We start from the raw sequence: 20817 nt of genomic DNA, 5'->3' as shown, positions 1-20817 counted from the left end.
AAAGACAAAAAAAAAAGAAAGAAAGAAAAAAGAAAATGCTATAAATTTCACTTAGATTTGCCTTGCTTTGGGTCCTGTTTCCTGGAAGACTATTCAGATTTTTATTAGTTTTTCTCTTCCTTGCAAAGGGCACCTGGTAGATAAGCATGTTGTAGAATCAAAATGAATGTTGTAGTCAAATTGTATTGGAGTTGAGGTCCTATAAAGATGGTTGTATTTAACTTCCACAGAGTTATTTGTGGTTTTTCCTGAACTTTTCCTTCTGCAGCAAAGTTCTGTTTTCATTAACTACACACTATTTTAAAGTAGAAGATGGTGGTGAAAGATCAGTCTGTGTTACATTTGGATTTTTTTTCTTTGTGAAAGCAATGGCAGTCTTGATTGTAACAGAAAACTATCTGGAATTTGGACTTGAAACAGGTAATAATTTCACATCTAAGTTTTTAAGATTAAGTTTGAGGTGTATTTATTATTCTTAAGATTTTTTTTGTTTGTTTTTTCAGGTAAATTTTGTTGCTTTTTTCCCAAAATACTGTCCCTTTCCCATTTTTTCCTTACAGTTAAATGTTTCTCTAATGCTAAAAGTTTACTCACATAAAGATGCAAATTTTAATGCAGATTTTCTACACACTCATGGAATGTACAAAAATGAAAGGGATGTTTTCAAAGACTATTTCTCCTAATAACTACATTTTTATTACATTATGGCATACTAATTAGCACATGAAAGAGCTAAGCTCCTCACTTCAAAATTTAAGATGTTCTGTTTTCTAGCATTTTATTTCCAGAAAAGGATTCTGTATTTTACCTTTGTGATAATAGTAAACTTTTGTCCCCCCGCAGGGTTTACAAATTTTTCAAACAGTGCGATGCAGTTTCTTGAAAAGCAAGGTTTAGAATCTCAGTAAGTTTTTTTTTAATTAAGCATTATTCAAATTTAAAATTTTCACTTTTAGTAAAGTAGCATTTACTGTAAGTGGTTCTTTGTTTTTAATCATTGAAAAGAGTTTTAATTTTTAAGTAGGATTGTCATTTTTTGCATTACTCTTTTTACAATTATATAAAGTTAGTATCTTTTATAAAATTCTTATTTGAATTTGCTCTTATTTAACTTAATTCATCTTCTACTAGAAATGAAGCTAAATTTATATGTCCTGTATTATTTCCTGTGCTGAATATGTAGGTTGGATTGTTATAACTGTGGATTAAGAGATGCCTAATTGACTTTATACTTCACCAAAATCCACTATAGATGATGAAATAAAAGCAGTATTTTTGTAGGTGTTTACTTTGTTGTACTGTTATTATTATAGTTTGTAAAGTAATTGATTAGAGGAAAGGAAATTTATAGAAAATTGACTTCAAAAATTTATCAGCTTTTTAAAAAATTTTATTTTTAGGGGTCCTGTTTCAAAACTTACTTTCAAATTTTTCCTGGCTATTTTCTGTTCACTCATTGGGGCTTTTTTGACATTTCCTGGATTACGGCTGGCTCAAATGCATCTGGATGCCCTGAATTTGGCAACAGAAAAAATTACACAGTAAGCGGAAAATGTACATAAGCACATGCAGATAAATATATGTTTTCCATCTAATGAAGGTATATTATTGTGATGAAATCATAAATTATTGTGTTGAAAATTAATAACCATTTGATGTCACACTACTTCCTCTTTCTGCTATAAGCAGGTTTCTTTCATTTGTATATTTTAAGTCTTATGTTAAAAAAACCACTAAATTACTAAATTTCTGTTTTACCTCTTAAAATGTCAAAATTTTTAAATATCAATATTTATGTTCTTTGGAACTCAGAAACCAATGTTTATGATATTGTAATCATTGATCTAAGGATCCATGGAAATTTCTTTAAATCAGAATTTTTAAATTAAAAATACTTCTTTAAATTTCATATAAATAGTTTTTAAATAAATTAATATTTTAAAAGTATTTTATTTAAAATTTTGAAAGTAAATCTGTATATATAAGAAATATTTATTTTCTTTATGTTATTGGTCTGTTTGTAAGACTTGTTAAATACATTATTTTGAGATTGCTAATACTGCAGAGTATTAGATATTATAGATTACTATTTTAGATCTTAAATGGAGAAATTGTATTTGAATCTCTGCATATAGTTCAGAGCCCATTTACTATATTTTTTGTGGTTGTACAAATTTTTTTTTTGTTACTGATGCAGACATCTTGACAGTGGCAGATTTTTATCTTCTTCAAATCATATCCAGATCCAAATTTCCAAGTCTACTTTTGTTTTGCAGTAGAAGCCCAAGTTGAGAATATTCCATTTTGATATATGTATTTATAGTCATTAAGTTTCTCTGAGTAATCATATTTCCTAACATTTCTGCTATAAAACCCTGTATTTAATGCTCCTGATTCTCTAGTCTTTTCACATTCTTATCTCTCTCACCTGTGTCATTTTCCTTTATTTTAATTTTTAAAGTCTTTGTGTTTTGTTTCTTACCTCCATTTTTTTCTGCATATGCTTTGTGTGTGTGTTTACTTATTCTCACCTCCCAGTACACACTCCTTCATCCTTTTTTCTGCTCCTTTTACTCAGCATGCTCTTGGCTACATTATGCCTTTCCCCCACCACCCATCTCTCTAATGGCTTCTTTTAAAACAAAACCTGGTTCTCCCCCCTCCTCTCTGTGCACACACTTCAGTCCACTAACCCCAGTGTTATGATTTAAATAAGCTGAAAGGGTGGGTGGAGGGGAGCCCTTCACCAGCTACTGAAACCGCTGTGGGCTGCTCCTTGATACTAGAGTGTTCCCTAGCAACACTGCATACCTAATACTGCTGCTTTCTTCCCCCGCACCCGATGGTTTACCCAGGCTGTGGGATGAAAGAATCACTTTATCAAAACATTTAAAGCATTTAGAGGTGCTTTGGGGTTGGGGGTGGGGCGCATTTAATTTCCTTCTCAGTAAAACGTGGCTTTTTAAAGATTTTTTTCCCTTAGGGAAATGGGAGTTTTATTTTCAGTATATTGTGCCCCCCCCCCATTGTGTTGTAGCACTCAGCCCAGATACAAGGTGTGGGCAAGCCAGTTTTGTTATGAGAGCAGCATGACTGGCACAAAGAGCAGCATTCTCCTCATCCCCATTGCCAGGCACTAGTAGTTGATTTAGTGCTGGAGCTTAGAACCAGAGTTCCACCTTTCCCTGTCAGGTGTTCATGGTTTCCTGATCCAGCCCTGTTTCCTCACATAAAACACTATCACTTGCATTGTAGTGGTGTTCTAAAGTTTAGACCCCAGCATGGTTGGGAATGAAAATAGCACACAGTAATAAAATGGTCTAAAGAATTTGTCTTTCTGAAATAAGGACAGTCTTTACCAGTCGTCTGTCTCTGTAGGATACATAATTGGGACAGCAATTAACAATGAAGTTACAGCTCACACCTGAAACCTCTTGCTGTGTTGGGTACTGCCCTGTAGGAGTAATGTAAATTTCCTTGGTTTGTATCGGATAGGGAAATTAATTTCAAGTATGTTCATAATACTCCAGGAAATTAAAATGTGAATCATGTATGATTTTAACAAAGTAATTAAAACATTAACCATGATCACTACATATTGAAGAATTCCTCATTTATAAGTTGTCATCTGCCTATGGCTTCTAGTATTATGGACATTGCTTATCACTTTCTCTTGTAAATAATGAGAATGCCCTTGGTTTCATCTGGACTGAAAAATATCAAAAGATGACTCCTATGCTGAAAATCCATTGGATTCATGGACTATGTAAAGTGGGAGAATCATTTAAGTACCAGTGTCATTAAATCAGAGATATTGTGGGGGATCGTTAAAGAACACTAGAATGGGGTGAATAGATTTAGATTTTAGTGCTACATCTCCCTCTAACCTGTAATACCATGGGCTGCTGTGAGTGAGTCATCTAACTTTCCTCAATCCAAATGTTCCCATCTGAAAAATGAAAATAATGAGGTATATTTGTGAGTGCTCAAATCTGTGTTAAGTGATAATGATAAAACTAAAATAGTGATGACTATAATACCTTAATATAGAATACTGAAAATAAGTTCCTACTTAATTTTTTTAATTTCCAAGTTTCTGATGTTTATTAGTATATTTTATTTCTGGATCTTTATGTTTATTTCTTACATACTTTCAGAACATTACTTCATATCAACTTCTTGGCACCTTTATTTATGGTTCTGCTCTGGGTAAAACCAATCGCCAAAGACTACATTATGAACCCACCATTGGGTAAAGAAAGTGTCCCTTTGTAAGTATGGGTATTTAGGGGCTAATTTTTATTTCATTATATAGTCAAAAATGTTTTATAAAATGGTATTAATGATAATATTAAGATGTTATATTTCTAAAACATTAATAGAAATGTTAAAAATGTTATAAAATTGAAACTACAGGTCTTTTAACTTTTTGTGATCTTCATTAATAAATGTGAATGATGATAATGCTGCACTAAATTATCTTGTACACTTGTTTTTCTGTCTCTTCACTTAATATCCAGTTGTTATCTGATATTTTTCTCTTTTTGTTGTGTCTATTTTTAAGATACTTCGTGCATTTCTGTTACTGTTCTCTTAACTGTGAAAATTATGGAAGAAATAATGAGTAGTACAAGTGGGAATTCATGTACTCAGCCCTATAAGAGTTGTTAATGTTTTCTATATTTGCTTCACCCTCTTTTGGTTTGGTTTTGTTTTGTTTGTTTTGGTTTTTTTTTGCTATTTCCTGGGCCGGTCCCGCGGCATATGGAGGTTCCCAGACTAGGGGTCCAATCGGAGCTGTAGCTGCCAGCCTACGCCAGAACCACAGCAACGCGGGATCCGAGCCGTGTCTGCAACCTACACCACAGCTCACGGCAACGCCGGATCGTTAACCCACTGAGCAAGGCCAGGGATGGAACCCGCAACCTCATGGTTCCTAGTCGGATTCGTTAACCACTGCGCCACGACGGGAACTCCTGGTTTTGTTTTTTGTTGAAGTGGTTTTTCAAGTAAATTAGAGGCATAATATTTTTTCCTCGAAGAAGTTTAGTATGCATCTCTAAAAAGTAAGGATATTTTTCTATATAACACTGTTATCATCACACTTATCAAAATTAAAAATAATGACTTAGCATTATTATCTAATATTTGGTCATATTTCCCCAGTTAGACAGCTGTATTTTAACAGAAAAAGAACGAAAGAAACAATTTATTAAAAGTCATTAATACCTGTACCTGATATGTTAATTAGTCTTATAGAACTATGTTAAATAATAAAGGATTCATACATGTCTGGTTCAAACCCCATTTCTGATCCTCACTAAAACTGTCACTTGAGGGAGATCACATAACTTCACTGAGCCTCTGTTTCCCCATCTGGAAAATGAAGATAATAGTATTCACCTCACAAGGTTATCATTGGAATTAAATGAAAGAACACATGTAATGAAATCAACTGTAAGTAAGTGCTTAATAAATGTTCCTTTCATTGCCTTTGCCTCATCAGAGTTAAAATAGAAAACTTTGACTAGCCATTGATTCCATAGCATGTATTTTATTTTATGTATTTCTTTTAAATCTTGGTACAGATTTATCTTAGAGCAAGTGTGGAATCATTGATGATCATGATTTTTTTTTTAACACTTAACCTTATTGAATGAGAAAAGTATACATTGAAGTCATAACATTTTCCCCCACACACAAGCAAGTCTTTAATGGTAATTTTAACAGGTTCACTAAATATTTAAAAGTAATCCCAAGGATCATAGTGTTCTAGACTAAATCTTGGACAAACTTTGAACTCATATCTTTGATGCTAAAAACATTCCAGGCAGGTCCATCCTTGAAGTTTAATCTCGTAGTTGGATTTTATACTCCTGTAATTATGTTTTCTGATTTTGTATTTGCCTCAGTTAGGAAAATAAGGAAATTAGCACTTAGGACATACACTAGTTATTATGCTAGGTATTGATGCTTTATGTAAAGCATTTTATCTCATTTATACTAATAGTGATTCTCTATTTATGATTGCTGTTCTCCTCCCATTTTATTGGTGAAAGAACAGACTTGGAGGTTAAATAATTTGGCTAAGGTTTTTCAGCCAGAGCTGGTATATGTAGAGCATTTAGTAGTTACACCAACAATTCAGTGCCCACTTTCTGCCTCCAAAACTATGTGTACATTACTAGTGAATACTGTACTTAAGGGAAGTGGGAATAGGAAAATTTCCCCATGGTGTATTATAGGAAAAATTTTGTTGCATATGAAAACCTTGGATCCTCTTCCTATAGCTTGTCCCATTCCCTTTTTTAATCTTCATAAACAGTTCAAACAAAATTACAGTTTTATCTCTGTTCTAATTTATTCTTTTTTTTATTTGCCAGATCTTTGTATTAGGTGATTAGACAGAGGTGATTTTTTTAATTTTTGTTTAAAACCCAAAGTCCATGTAGTAGATTGAGAAAGAATAGCTGTCCATCAATCAAAGAGAATGAAGTGAAGGCAAGTGACAGGTCCTTCATCTGTCACATGGATTAAATGTTTTGTCAAAAGGTCTTTATTTGTAGTCAGAAGCAAAAAAGGTTATAACGTAGATTCAACCTAGAAGTGTATTTAAACTCATCCATCCATGCGTTCTTGGGCATCGGAAAAATAAAATGGGAGTTCCTGCTGTGATGGAGGGGTGGTGTGTCTGCAGCACTAGGATTCAGGTTCGATCCCCGGCCTAGCACAGTGGGTTAAAGGGTCTGGCATTTGCCACAGCTGTGACTTAGTTTGAACTCTGGCTTGGATTCAGTCCCTGGCCTGGGAACTCCATATGCTGTGGGGTGGCCAAACAAATGAAAAAAAAAAAAAAAAAAAAATGTGGGCAGACCGAGTCCATGTATGCTTTTAAGCTCATAAGAGAACATACACAGTGAAACCTAGAGTGGCTTTGGGAATTTGGAGAAATTTCTTCTGCCTGTTCTTTACCTATATATTTTATCTCATCTCAGACTCTTTTCTGAGATACCCCTTCATTAACTTAACCAAATCCTTATGAAGTTAATCTGAATTAGAGGTACTATTTAATTAGGACTAATAAGCTCCTCATAAAGTGAGAAAATATTTTTTGATTCACTGCTTTATACCATTCGTGTCATTCCCATTGCCTGTCACCCTCAAAGTCTGTGTAAGAAGTTCTTCAGAAACTCTAGTGAGTCTTCCTGGATGCAACATGCCAGGGAACACATGGCGGAAGGGTTTAAGGCTGTGGATGGTCTTGGTTCTTGTGTTCTGTCAGCCTCACAGGACTGATGCCTCAATCTCATTGTTCTTTATAATATAAATGTATTGATAAAAAAGTTAGGCCTTATGTTTTCCTAAGCAGCAGTGGTTTTCCGTTAGAATTTTATGTCCATGTTCACTCATGACCTTGTAGAAAGGAAACCAAGAGAGAGCATACATAATAAAGCCTTTTGTTCTATCCCTATTTCACATTGCATTTCATAAAAGAATAGTTCAAGCAAAAGTGTACACTTTCGCATCTTCTCTGTCTTTTCTGTTTTCTGTGCTGTTCTTCAACTTTATTTCCCCAGGCAACTTCTACACTGTAGTTTTAGTCCCTTCCCTACGTGCTTACACTAGACAGAAGGAAGGGTTAATATAGGACCTATTTGGGGAAGAAGTATTTTTTTTTTAGGTCTTTTGCAATTTGTTGTATTTTATAGCCATCCATTCTATCCTCATGTTCTTAAGAATTTTAGGCAACAGTCCCTGCTGTGGTGCAGTTAGTTAATCCATTTTGTCTCTGTGGAGGTGCCAGTTTGATCCCAGCCTGGTGCAGTAGGTTAAGGATCCAGTTGCTGTAGCTGTGGCTAGGTCACAACTGTGGCTTGGATTCACTCCCTGGCCCAGAAACTTCCATGTGCTGAGTATGCAGCCAAAAAAGAATAAAATAGAATTTTAGAAAGACCCTTAGATGTTCCAGATCCTGTCTGGCAGGTCACTCCATATGTTTCAACAGTCACATACTGAGTGCTAGAGTTTAGAATAGAGTTGATCATGGCTAGGTATTATTTTCAAATTACAGTGTTATGCTTTATCAAAGCAGAAACTATGGTCTTTTTAAAACGTTAAACCCCTAAAGGATGTCAGAATTTTTCTTTCTAAATTATTTTAAGGAGCGTCTGATTTTGTCGATATATTGGAATTCTTGATCCTTAGATATTTATATTGACTAAACAAAACTGTAGCCCGAAATAGATGGGTTGTTAACTTGATGCTTCCATAGGCAAGCTCTTGTGGTTTCTGTCTTTCTTTCTCCTAGTCTGCAGTTTAAGAGCACCCAAGTTTTCTTTTCATTTTATAGCCATTTCCCACCCCACCCCCGTGGAGGAGGGTAGAGAAAAGAATCCCAAGTATTAGTCTATTTTTCTCTTCTAGAGTTACCTGGTGGTGCATTATTTTCACAGTACACTTTTCTGTCTTGTTCTGTTATGTAGTAAAAGTATCATGTAGATAAATCTCTGGGAGATTGGGACACTTTCATATCTCCCATTGTATATAAGTATAGATTTCCTTACATCTTATATGATGTACATTAACACATGTAATTAGCATGCTAGCATATTTTGGTCTTTGAGAGCACCTTATCAACTTTTTGATCTGTAGAATGACAGAAGCTACATTTGATACTCTACGACTCTGGTTAATAATACTGCTGTGTGCTTTGCGGCTGGCCATGATGCGTAATCACCTGCAAGCTTACTTAAACTTAGCCCAGAAATGTGTGGATCAGATGAAGAAAGAAGCAGGGCGAATAAGCACAGTTGAGCTACAGAAAATGGTAAGTTTTTTTTGTTTTGATTACGCCTGTGGCATGTGGAAATTCCCTGGTCAGGGAATGAACCCATGCCTTAAAAGTGAGATGAGCTGTTGCAGTGACAGTGTTAGATCCTTAACCTGCTGAGCCACAAGGAAACTCCAAATGGTAAGTTTTATACTGTAGTCAAAGTGAAAAATAGCAAATACTGAGTTGTAAGAATAGAAGCATTTGGTTTCCTTCAATAATAATTTCATTTCATAATAGTTTATTATAAACAGATAAGATAATCTTAAACTGATAGATATGAAAAACTTTGATCTGATTTGGGTGCTAAGTCAAAGGTTCTTTTGCCTTAAGTACTTTATAAGTATCATACCATTTGGGTTGCAAAGCTGTGGTATACCTACTGTTGCTAAAAAGAACTCCCCTAATTGATTTGAAAGACATCACTATATATTGTATAGCCTTTATGACTTAAAGAGTAGGAAATATTAGTTTTAGTGACTAAATTTACTGCTTTTAACATTATTACAAGTACTCGAACATGGAACATAGACGTCTAACTTAATGGTTCCAGAAAAGGAAGGTGCTAGGAATCCATCTATCATTATAATGGACTGGACCTATAACATGATCATGTCTTTTTACACATGGTGTGGGTCTTCTGGTTTTTACTCTCAAAATTTCATAATCAGCAGCCCCTATCAAGATACAAATAACTTTTTTATGTTTTACCTTTCATATATTTTCATACTCTGTCATTTTACCTCAGTTGAATATGAATGGTGATTATCTTTTTTTTATGAGGGGTTTATGCTCATATATGACTCTGCTTATTACTGTTATTTAGTTTGATATTTTAGGTGTCTGTCTTTGGAGATTTTAGCATTTTTTTTTAATATTTGAATATGTAAGTAAATATATACCATTTGAATTTTAGTGATTTATTTTCTCCAATTTGTATTAGTCACTTAAGAACTATTTTAAGGAATTTATTTTACTATTTTCACATTTTCAGGAACCGTCAAACTGCATCTTTCTGAGGTCAGTTTGGGGGCATTTATAAGGAAGCATAAATTTTTTACCATTTAGTTTTGTTCCCATGCAAGGATTCTTTATCTCTCAAGCAATTCAGTTTGACAATTGTATGAAAGTTTAATTCGGTCATAACATGTCAACTGTATTAGAAACTTAGGAATGTTATTGATTGCAGGTTGCTCGAGTCTTTTATTACCTTTGTGTCATTGCACTGCAGTATGTGGCTCCTCTGGTGATGCTGCTTCACACAACTCTGCTTTTAAAAACTCTAGGTAGGCATATCCTGGAAACCGGGAAACGTGTTGTTCTACTTTCTACCTATAACTAATAGTGTTTTTTGTTACCTACAAAGAAATATGCTTCTTAAAATTGTTTCTCTCAAAGTTTTTAGAGGAAATATGGGAAACTTTAAGCTATGAAGTTGACTGATCATCTTGAAAAACTTAGGACCATACAGTTTTGTAACATTACGCTTTCCCTAAAAGAGTTGTTTGCTAATGATTGATTCTGAGTAACTTGAGCAAACACTGCTCATCTTAGTTATTTTGTGTTAGAATGATTTAAGCTCTTGTTAGTGTGTAACATTTAAATTATCTCAAGGTACTTGTCACCTTATGAACTACAGAACCCTTTGGTGAGTTTTACTTTGGATAACATGTTGATGGAGTAAAAATTCCTCAGTGGAGGAACAAAGTTTTCCTTCAAGTCTGTTCACTAAGCACTCAGGTCTCTCTGTTGTGTTATTCAAGAACTTTATATGATCATATTGATCATTTCCCTTTGCTTAGATCAGGCATTCTGCCAGTGTGAGGGTTTCAGAAGCCCAAAGGAACTAAAAGCATTATTATTATTATTATTATTTTGTCTGTTGTCCTTTTTAGGGTCGCACCCGCAGTATATGGAGGTTCCCACGCTAGGGGTCGAATCAGAGCTGAAGCCACCGGTCTATACCAGAACCACAGCAATGCCAGATCCAAGCCGCATCCTCCACCTACACCACAGCTCACGGCAATGCCAGATCCTTAACCCACTGAGCGAGGCCAGGGATGGAACCTGCAACCTCATGGTTCGTAGTCGGATTCGTTTCTGCTGCGCCACAACAGGAACTCCTTTTTTTTTTTTTTTTTTTTTTTTGTCTTTACTAAAAGCATTATTGAGTGGGCTTATAGATAACCATGGAGCTGATGATAGGTGTAAATGTCCCTCAGGAATCTATGAAACATAAAGGAGTAGCTCAATTGTAAAGTATATGACTCATATCCTATCCAACATATGAAAGTATATGATGAAAAAATTTCTGGAAGCTATTAATAGTATTTTATATTGAAATCATAGATAGTTTCTGAGAAAGAAATTTATTCTGATTACCCTAAGGTAGAAAAGATTCTAAGAAGTTACTGAGTTTGTCCCTGTCACTCCAGTAGAGGTAGCTGATTCATCGATTGTAAAGGGAAAAAACGTTTTTATTGTTTTACCAGATTTTAGTGCAGTTAATTAAAAGTAAATTAGATTTTTAGCCTTTATTTCCACTTTTACTGTTAAGGTTAGATTATAATCCGGTCGAGTTAAGTGAATTTTCCCCATGTATGTAGAAGAATTATTGCTTTACTTTATCTTCAACATAGAATAATTTTTTTGTGCCAGCACACTGCTTGTTCTTAATTTCAAATGTAAGTTAAAGAGTTTGTTTTTTATTTTTATTTTAAATAAAAAGCTTTGGAATTGGTTACTCTTCAAGTTTTATTTGTGTCTTGAATTTTCTAGGTAATCATTCCTGGGGGATTTATCCAGAATCTGTCTCTACCTTACCAGTGGATAACAGTTTACCCTCCCATTCTGTTTATTCCGAATTACCATCTGATGGGAAGATGAAGGTAACTGTTACACAAATAACAGTGGCACTGAGCAGCTTAAAAAACATTTTCACTCCTCTGCTTTTTCGAGGACTTCTGTCTTTTCTGACCTGGTGGATTGCTGCTTGTCTCTTTTCTACAAGCCTTTTTGGGCTTTTCTATCACCAGTATCTGACTGTAGCATGAATCTCAGTTAACAAAAAAGAATATTGAAGTCACACTTTGAGTTCAAATAGTCATGCCCTTGAAGGGCTGATGAAAACCAGAAGACAGCAAATACAAAGGAAAAACATATCAGAATATCTTGTTTTAAATACTTCCTCTGTATTCTCAGGGTGAATTAATGGTATTAATATTTAAAATTATAGAATAGATTGTTAAAGGCTATACTGTGGCATTGGAATTTTAACTTCTTGTATTAATGGATGTGAGAGGGCTATCTACAAGAGTAATACTTCTGATTACCTTGGTTTACAGAAACCTCCAGCAGTCTTTGAAACTTCTCATATGGCACCAGTTTTTGTGATTGCTCCTAATGGTATTGAGGAAGGTACTGTTTATATTTGTAGTGGCTGCCTATAGAACAATCTTCAAACTGAGCCATGCTTTAGGAGAGAGAAAGGAGCTAAAGTCACTTCTGTTGGTAATATACCAGTCACTCTTCAACAGCAACAAAAAAATCCAACAGAAGGAAAGAAATAGCTACTGTATATTACAGTAAAGAAAGCTGCATAGTAATTTTAAATTTAATGGAGATATACATGCTTAATATCTATAAGTACTGCTGCTTGAGAGTAGCAAGACTATTGTTTTAAAAAGTATTCTATCCAACTGAGGGATCTTTTAAAATGGTTGGCTATATGAACATTTGTAGTCTTGCCATTACATTTGGACCTCCCTTATTTTATTTTATTCTCTGATCCTAAGTACAGTTCTCTTTAATAGTCTAAAGATATTTATCAACATTGATCAGACTTTTAAAAAATTACTTTGTAATCCTGCTGACTACTTGTATGTATTATATATATATATATTATATATTAAATATATAATATATTGAGATTATTAAAGATGAAAATATTGGATTCTTATAATATTTTAAGTTGCTGAATGTATGTTAAAATGTGATTGAGATGTGTTTGTATCTAGAAACTTTCTTTCTGGAATGAGATTAAAATACATTTTGAAAATTCATCAGAGCAAGCACTTTATTTATGCTGCCTATGTGTGAGAGTACTTCAGATTTTATAAATACTCAATGATTGCTCCCAAGTTAAAATTCTTTTCTCTCATTAAAAAAAAAAATCAGGAGTTCCCATCATGGCGCAGTGGTTAACGAATCTGACTAGGAACCATGAGATTGCAGGTTTGGTCCCTGCCCTTGCTCAGTGGGTTAAGGATCCGGCGTTGCAGTGACCTGTGGTGTAGGTTGCAGACGTGGCTTGGATCCCGCATTGCTGTGGCTCTGGCATAGCCAATGGCTACAGCTCCGATTTGGCCCCTAGCCGGGGAACCTCCATATGCCGCCGGAGCCGCCCAAAGAAATAGCAAAAAAAAAGACAAAAAAAAAAAATCAGAACCTTTCCCACTTTAGAAAAATCTACCAGTATCATTTAAACCTATGTTAAGTAGGGCTTTTTGTTCTTCTATTTGTAGTGTTTATATTTTATAGGACAGAAATTGAAGTAATTCGAATGAAAAATTCAAATGAAATGGAAAAAAGTTGGGGATGCCTTTTACATAAAAAATGAATATAAGATAAACAGGTTTTTTCATACGAATAAAATTTACTGTTAAATATTCTTTCACGTAATTGTCTTGAAAGTCTATATATTATGTTTTAGTGCTATTGTCACAATTGAAAGCATTTTGAAAGTCTTCTTTGGGAGTTACTGTCAAGGCTTCTGGTTCATATTCATTTGAATAATCTCAATACAGCAAATTCCTATCTTGATATAGATTAAATATTTTGGAAATGGCTGATATTTTAAATAAGACTGAGTAATAAAGTAGTGCTTAAGTTGGATAAAATTCTTTGGTTGAAATGAATTGTGAATATAGCCTAATGATAGTTCATGTGTATTTCCAAAAGAAGCGTTCCAAATATACCTTGATAAAATAAGTATCTTATAACAAGATTATAGTGAAGTATGACATTTATTTTATATGGGGAAGTTCTCATATATTGGACTTGAAAAAATCTTATGATATTTATAACCATTCTTATTAAAAAGCTATATTATGAAAGTTATAATTAAAGTTATTATTTTGATTTTCAAAGATTGTATAGTAGAATAATATGGAGGGAAAAGAATAGAATTCATTACTGGTTAGAATAACATGTTTTTCTGAACTAGAATTCTCCCTAAGTATACTATGAACTTAGGCAATCTCTTTGTTATAAATAATGGATATGGTGTAGGGTTTTTTTGCCTTTTAAATCAAATTTTGAAAGAATGATGGTCATAACTACTAACAGTTTATTTAAGCATATTGTCTTTGTACCAAGAATTATGTTCTTTAAATGCAAAAGGGTTTGTACTTTATGTAAACCAAGTAATATTTTAAAAATTGAGATATAGTTGATATAGAATGTTGTACTGGTTTTAAGTGTACATCATAATGATTTTTCATTCATGTATATATTTCAGAATGATTGCAAATAATATTTTTGAATGTCTCAAATTAGGTCAGTAGAATTCTTTTGTTTTTTTGTTTTGTTTTTTTGTTTGTTTTTTTTGTTGTTGTTGTTGTTGTTGTTGTTGCTATTTCTTGGGCCGCTCCCGCAGCATATGGAGGTTCCCAGGCTAGGGGTTGAGTCGGAGCTGTAGCCACCGGCCTACGCCAGAGCCACAGCAACGCGGGATCCGAGCCGCGTCTGCGACCTACACCACAGCTCATGGCAACGCCGGATTGTTAACCCACTGAGCAAGGGCAGGGATCGAACCCGCAACCTCATGGTTCCTAGTCGGATTCGTTAACCACTGCGCCACGACAGGAACTCCTCTTTTGTTTTTATATTGGACTCTAGTCAGTGTAAATACTTCAGAGGTCAGTTATTTTTATTTTATATTTTTGCCAAATTAGTTGAAACCCTTGCTTCTTACAATCTGTAGAATGTTACTTGACAATTTGTTGATTCTTGTCCCCACCCTCTGCCCATTGCACTATAAAACTTGTTAGAGCTCTATTCTCCCTGCTACCCCCATTGATTTGTCTGAGTTGAAAAGCATATGATTTTATCTTAATATCATGTGCATTTTGATTATCTTTGGTATTTTCCCCAGAATTGCAGTTGTTATACATAAATGACCAATGCATCTAAGCAGTATGGGCTCATTGTCTTATTGTTTCTGATATAGATATTTTTGGAAGCATAGTGACATTACTTCTTGAGTTGTGATGCAGAAGAGATATTCATCCATTAATGGAACTGATAGGTTCAGGAAGCGATAAGTAGAATTCATTATGAAATCTATAATTGGAACTTCACTGGATGGATTTTATTCTTTCAAATGAAAGATTAAATTCTCAGTATTGCAAAGCACAGGGTCTCAACATTCTCTGAATTCATGCATACTTTCGGAGCCTTCTCATAATTGAAGATAGTTTCTCATGGTATGTGGCACTGTTTGGCAAAATAAAACCAAGTGATTCTTGAATAGGGATCATGTGTCTTCATATAGCTATACGTGGCTTAAAGAATTACATTTAAACACACTTATAATCCTAGAGCTTGAACCCAGTCTCAAATACCATCTCATCTTTTAATTCCCATTCGTCCCATTATGTCTATAACCCGAGTTTATAGCTGAGCTGGTTATATGCTGTGAAAACTCTTGACATGGACATCAAGGATCGTCAGAAAGCTAATGTCAACCTTTCCTTTGCTTAAAATGGTAAATATTTTACTTACTTTCGTTCCGGAGAAAAAAGAAAAAAAGCAGAATATAACCTGTTTATATGCTTGTCTTTTGTTACCACTGAACTCCTTTTTAGCTACAAACTATTACATTGGATAGCCTATCTTTATTGATTCAGAGAGTGTGTATTTTTCTATCCTATTGTTTGGGGTTTTTGTTTGCTTTTTTTTTCCTTAAAATTCCCAGTACATGGTTATTCACCTTTTTCTTCCATTTTGCCAAAGACTGCTCATTTTCTTAAATCAAGTAGCAGCACAGTTTTGTGGCAAGAATGTTCATCTAAGAATCAGGAAACATTTCTTCTCATCACATTTCTGCCTGCAGTTAGGTTTGTTTTTTGGTTTTTGTTTTTTGTTTTTTTGTTTTTTTTTTTTTTTTTTGATTACTAGGCAGTCAGTCCCTACTAATTAAATAAAACTGAAATATCACTTTTGAACTCAGTTTTATCATATATAAAATAAATAACTTTCCTTAAATGTTTGGCTGTATATTTCTGAATCTGATACTGATTTCTCTTTGTGTTAGCATGAGAAAAATGAATAGCTGTTTTTGGTTTCAGGAATGGTTACAAATCATCTTAGAGGACATTCATTTATTGTAAGTTGATAATGACTTTACAAAGAATATTTTCTCCAATAATATTTTGATTTGTCCTCATTTAATTTGTTCAATACATATGTATTGAGTGCCTGCAATATTCCAGAAACTGTCGTATGTACAGTTCTGGATGTTTGGATAAACAAAACATCCAGCTGTTTGCACTCCAAGAGCTTAGGGTCTAGCAAGGGAGTGCAGACACTAAACAAAGGTGAATATGAATCACAAGTGGGATATGTTACCTAGTGATAAACTCTGATGAATGGGGGTGGGGAAATATGAAGATGGAGGGTAGGGATAAAGTTGTAATTTTAAATGAAGCATTGAAGGAAAGCCTCACTGAGAAGATGATTTCTAAGTGCTTTGAAGGAAATAAGTACTATCATAGTGTATTTTCTTTTTTTTTTTTTTTTTAGGGTATTTTCTTACATCACTGTAGTTCATTTGGTTGACAAACACCCCTGATTACTTGCATTTTGCTAAGTGTGAAGTCACTTAGGAAATTTTTTAAAAGATGGACAGTATTGTATATTCTCCTTTTCAGCTGGTGCATTGTATAGGAAGGATCGCAGCCATTGAATTAAATGCTGCTGGTTTACTAAGGAACTAAAACAAGCAACAAATATAATTTCCCAAGGTGACTTTTTATAGTTTTTCTGTCACGTACTTTATTTACCTAACTCAGACATTTTTGCATTTTAGCTTAATTTTGAACATTTTTACATTTTAAAAATCCAAAGGGTTTCGAAGAGTTGAAGATGTGTCCATTTGGCAGTTAATATGATGTGTCTGTGGGTCAAATTTTGCCCATAGTTCTTTTAATCTGTCAGATAATCTGTTACACAAAGTTAATTATGCAAAGAGTAACATAGCTGAGGGCAAATTTGGATTAATAACATCAAAATTTTAAATGTATGAAAATAATTTGAATAAAGTAAGTACCCATTTCTGAAGTATTAAAAATGAGGGAGATGATTTTTTGAAATAGTGCATTATACAAAAATTAGCTTTAATATCTATCTAGTTTATTTAGAATCTATTTTATTTCTATAATTCTATAGTGAAAGAATTTATACTTATGAATAGGAAATTCCAAAAAACTAAACAAGTGAAACCATGTTAGTAGGTTTACTTTAAATAAGTAGCAATGATAAGATACAGAAATTACTGTAATTGTGTTTTATTTACTCTATATGCATATAATGACTTGATCTTTTCTATTTTTAATAGTTTGTTAAGAGTATGAAATGTAATTTTTTCCCACAGGTTTAAATTTCTATCATTATAGTAGATGATGGCCTGTGTACCTGTTTAGGTATAAGTGGCTGATAGTCTGTCAACTTTATAGTCTATTGAAACTAAATATCAATAGACTATAAACATGAGAGAAAGAATTGAATTATAGAAATTTTATTTTAAAAGTTTTAATCATTAAATTTTTTTTAATTTAGTAAAATTTTAAAAGAACCACATTGCAAAAAGGAGGAAAACAGTCATTTCAACTATTGGCACTAAAGTAATTGGATATCCACATTAAAAAAAAAAAATGAACCTCAATCCCTATTTCATACTGCACACAAATATCAATTCAAGAGGGACCATATGTTTCATTGTAAAAGCTAAAATCATAACGTTTTTAGAGGAAGTCATAAGAGAATAATTTGATAATTTTAGAGGTAGGTGAGAGATTTCTTAGGACACAGTTGTAACCCTAAAATTTATTTTATCCTAAGACTTCATATTATTTAGAAGTTTCTACCCATCAAAAAACCTGTTAAGAGAATAGATGTGTCATAGTTTGATAAAATATTTGCAACACATGAGACAAAGAACTAATAATGTTCAAGATAAAGGAAGAACTACCCCCCCAAAAAAATGATTGAAGAATAGGCAAGAAATATAGATAGATACTTCACAGTTAACCAAAAAACACATGAAAAAGTGCTTAATCCCTAGCAATTATAATATGATGATCCTTACTATAGTTTCCTATATTTCTTGCAGTGAGTTCTTAGAAGTTCTTAGGTCACTATGTTTTTATCTCAGGTCAAGTTAAAGACTAATTTTTCCAGCCTGAGGAAAGAAGTAGAAACACAGTTGCAATGCATTGTTGGATTTTATAATTTTTTGGTAGCTCTCTCTGCAGAAGGAAGTGTTGGAAGAAAAGGGTGTTAGATCTTAAAAAGTTAAGATGGTTACATAAAATGTTAAGTAATAGTACTCTCCCCGGGTCAAGCACAAAAGCCTTTTCAAATGAATGATCAGACATATGCAGTAAAAAAAAAAAAAAGAAAAGAAAAAAAAATTTTTATGGCTGTACCTATGTCATATGGAGGTTCCCAGGCCAAGGGTGAATTGGAGCTGCAGCTGCTGGCCTATAACACAGCCACAGCAACACCAAATCTGAGCCACATGGGACCCACATGACAGTTAGTGGCAACACCTGATCCTTAAACCACTGAACAAGGCCAGGGATTAACCTGCAGCCTCATTGACACTATGTCAAATTCTTAACCCACTGAGCTACCATGGAAACTCCATATACAATAAATTTGATAATAGTTTTGTCTCCTATTCTTTGTCTCTGCCCATGGCATGTAAAAGTCTGGGGTCAGGGATCAAAACCAAGACACAGTAGCCACCTAAGCCACAGCAGTGACTGTCAGAGTTTTAATCCTATACCACCTGGGCACTCCTTTGTCTTTAAGTATTGATTCTGCACGAGAATATTAAAATTCTTGGCCAAAGTACGTGATTTCAGTTTTGGCATTTTAAGTGGAAAGAACACTTTCTGGTCTTATCTCTATATTTGAAAATTTATAAGTGCCATACTTGTACTTGGCTTACAAAACAATTTAAAAAATTATTTAAAAAAATTTAGGAGTTCCTGCTGTGGCTTAGTGGTAATAAACCCAACTAGTATCCATGAGGACACGGGTTCGTGGGTTCATTACCGGCCTTGCTCAGTGGGTTAAAGATCCATCGTTGCCATAAGCTGTGGTGTACATAGCAGACATAGCTCAGATCCTGCCTTGCTGTGCATGTGGTAGGCCAGCAGCTGTAGCTCCCATTGGACCCCTAGCCTGGGAATTTCTGCATGCCTAAGTTGTAAACCTAAAAATACAAAAAAAAATTTTTTTTAATTAAAAATTGAACTTGTCTCACTGACACTACATTTTTTTCACCCCTTTGTTTCATTTTGGATAGTTTTTCTTGCTATGTCTTGAAGTTCTCTCTCTCTCTCTTCTCTTATTTCATTGCCTAACCTGGTGTTTAATTCATCCAGTGTATTTCTTATCTCAAAACATTTTCCCTCCATATCAGTTTTTAACATGTTTATAGTCTACTTTTCTTGAACATGTAGAATATGTTTATAATGGCTGATTCATTGTCTTTGTCTACTGTTAGTGTCTGTGTCACTTTGAAACTTGTCTATTGATTGGTTTTTCTTCTTATTTTGGATCATATTTTCTTGCTTGTCTGCATTCCTGAAATCTTTGACTTGATACCAGACACTAAATTTTACCTTGTTGGGTACTAGATATTTTTCTTTCTTTAAATAATTCTGAGCTTGTTCTGGAATGCAGGTAACTTACTTCAAAACCTAGGAGACAGTTTTAATTCTTATGAGGTTTGCTTTTAAGGTACAGAAGCCGTTGATTTAGTGCTAACTTTTCCCCATTAATGAGGAAATACTACTCTTCTGAGTATTTCACCAGTGCCTCCAGGATTACAAAGTTTTCTCACTCTAGCTGGTAGGAACTGGAACTATTCTGATCCCTCTTTGAGTGTTGAGGATCTTTCTCCCTATTCCTTTCTGATGGTTCTCCCCCCTACACTGGGTCATTTCCTCAAATGCATCTACTGATCAGGACTCAGCTGAAGATGTGAAGGTATTCTGCCAGTGTCTAGAGCTCTCTGTCTTTGAAGCTGTCCTTTCCGATACTCTTCTGCGATCTCTAGTTGCTTCACTGGGTGCTCACAGCTCAGGGAGACCACTAGACTCAGTTTAGGGTTTTTTCCCCCAGTGCTGTAAGTTGAAAGTTTCAGCCAGTAAGCTGGAGCAGAGTTCACTTCATAATTTTTCTTAGGACTCGCTGTCCTGTGCTGCCTGTTCAGTATGTGAAAACTGTTTTTTTCTTGTAATTCAGTTTTTTAGTTCTGTAAAAATGCAGGAGTACATCTGCCCCTGGTTAACTTTACCTTGGTTAGAAGTAGAAGGCCCGAGCTTCTGAGTTTTAATTTTTTGCTAGAGACTTTTTGTTCCCCATCAAGTGTCTGTTCAGAGACAGCCTTCCATTCATATATTATTTTAAAAGCCATCACTCAATATCATTTGTCATTAGGGAAATGCTAATTAAAACCATAGTGAGATACTAGGATGTACCCACTGAAATAGCTAAAATTAAAAACTCTTAACACCACTACATGCTGACAAGAATATGAAGCAACTACAACTTTCATACTCTGTAGTACAGCCACACTGGAAATGATAGAACCACTTTATTAAAAGTTCTAGTAGTCTTTTTTTTTAATAAAACTAAAAACATAACTACCCAACAGCCCAGTGATTTTATATTTAAGTTATTACCCAAGAGAA

General features: G+C 34.1%; 1 protein-coding gene across 12 annotated transcripts in view; it reads left to right on the top strand.

Moving 5' to 3' along the window:
• The window catches only part of TMEM161B (transmembrane protein 161B), a 124095-nt gene that overhangs the window by 61899 nt on the left and 41379 nt on the right, over positions 1-20817 (top strand). For 9 of the 12 annotated variants that reach the window (XM_021084526.2, XM_021084523.2, XM_003123774.6 and 6 more), the window contains 7 exons: positions 269-420; positions 844-904; positions 1401-1541; positions 4158-4271; positions 8653-8827; positions 10020-10116; positions 11609-12891. In XM_021084526.2, coding sequence (XP_020940185.1) covers positions 269-420; positions 844-904; positions 1401-1541; positions 4158-4271; positions 8653-8827; positions 10020-10116; positions 11609-11883 — 1015 coding nt within the window. In that variant the 3' untranslated portion in view covers positions 11884-12891. The other 3 variants (XR_014838234.1, XM_021084527.2, XM_085014013.1) reach the window with 3 other exon arrangements.

The sequence above is a fragment of the Sus scrofa genome, chromosome 2, assembly GCF_054392235.1.
Source record: "Sus scrofa isolate SSC_HxYL_T2T_F1_AM1 chromosome 2, Sscrofa_HxYL_maternal_Yorkshire_Landrace_v2.0, whole genome shotgun sequence".
NCBI classification, from domain to species: Eukaryota; Metazoa; Chordata; class Mammalia; order Artiodactyla; family Suidae; genus Sus; species Sus scrofa.
The sequence above is the reverse complement of the archived record's forward strand: the minus strand, read 5'-3'. Positions and strand labels throughout refer to the sequence as shown.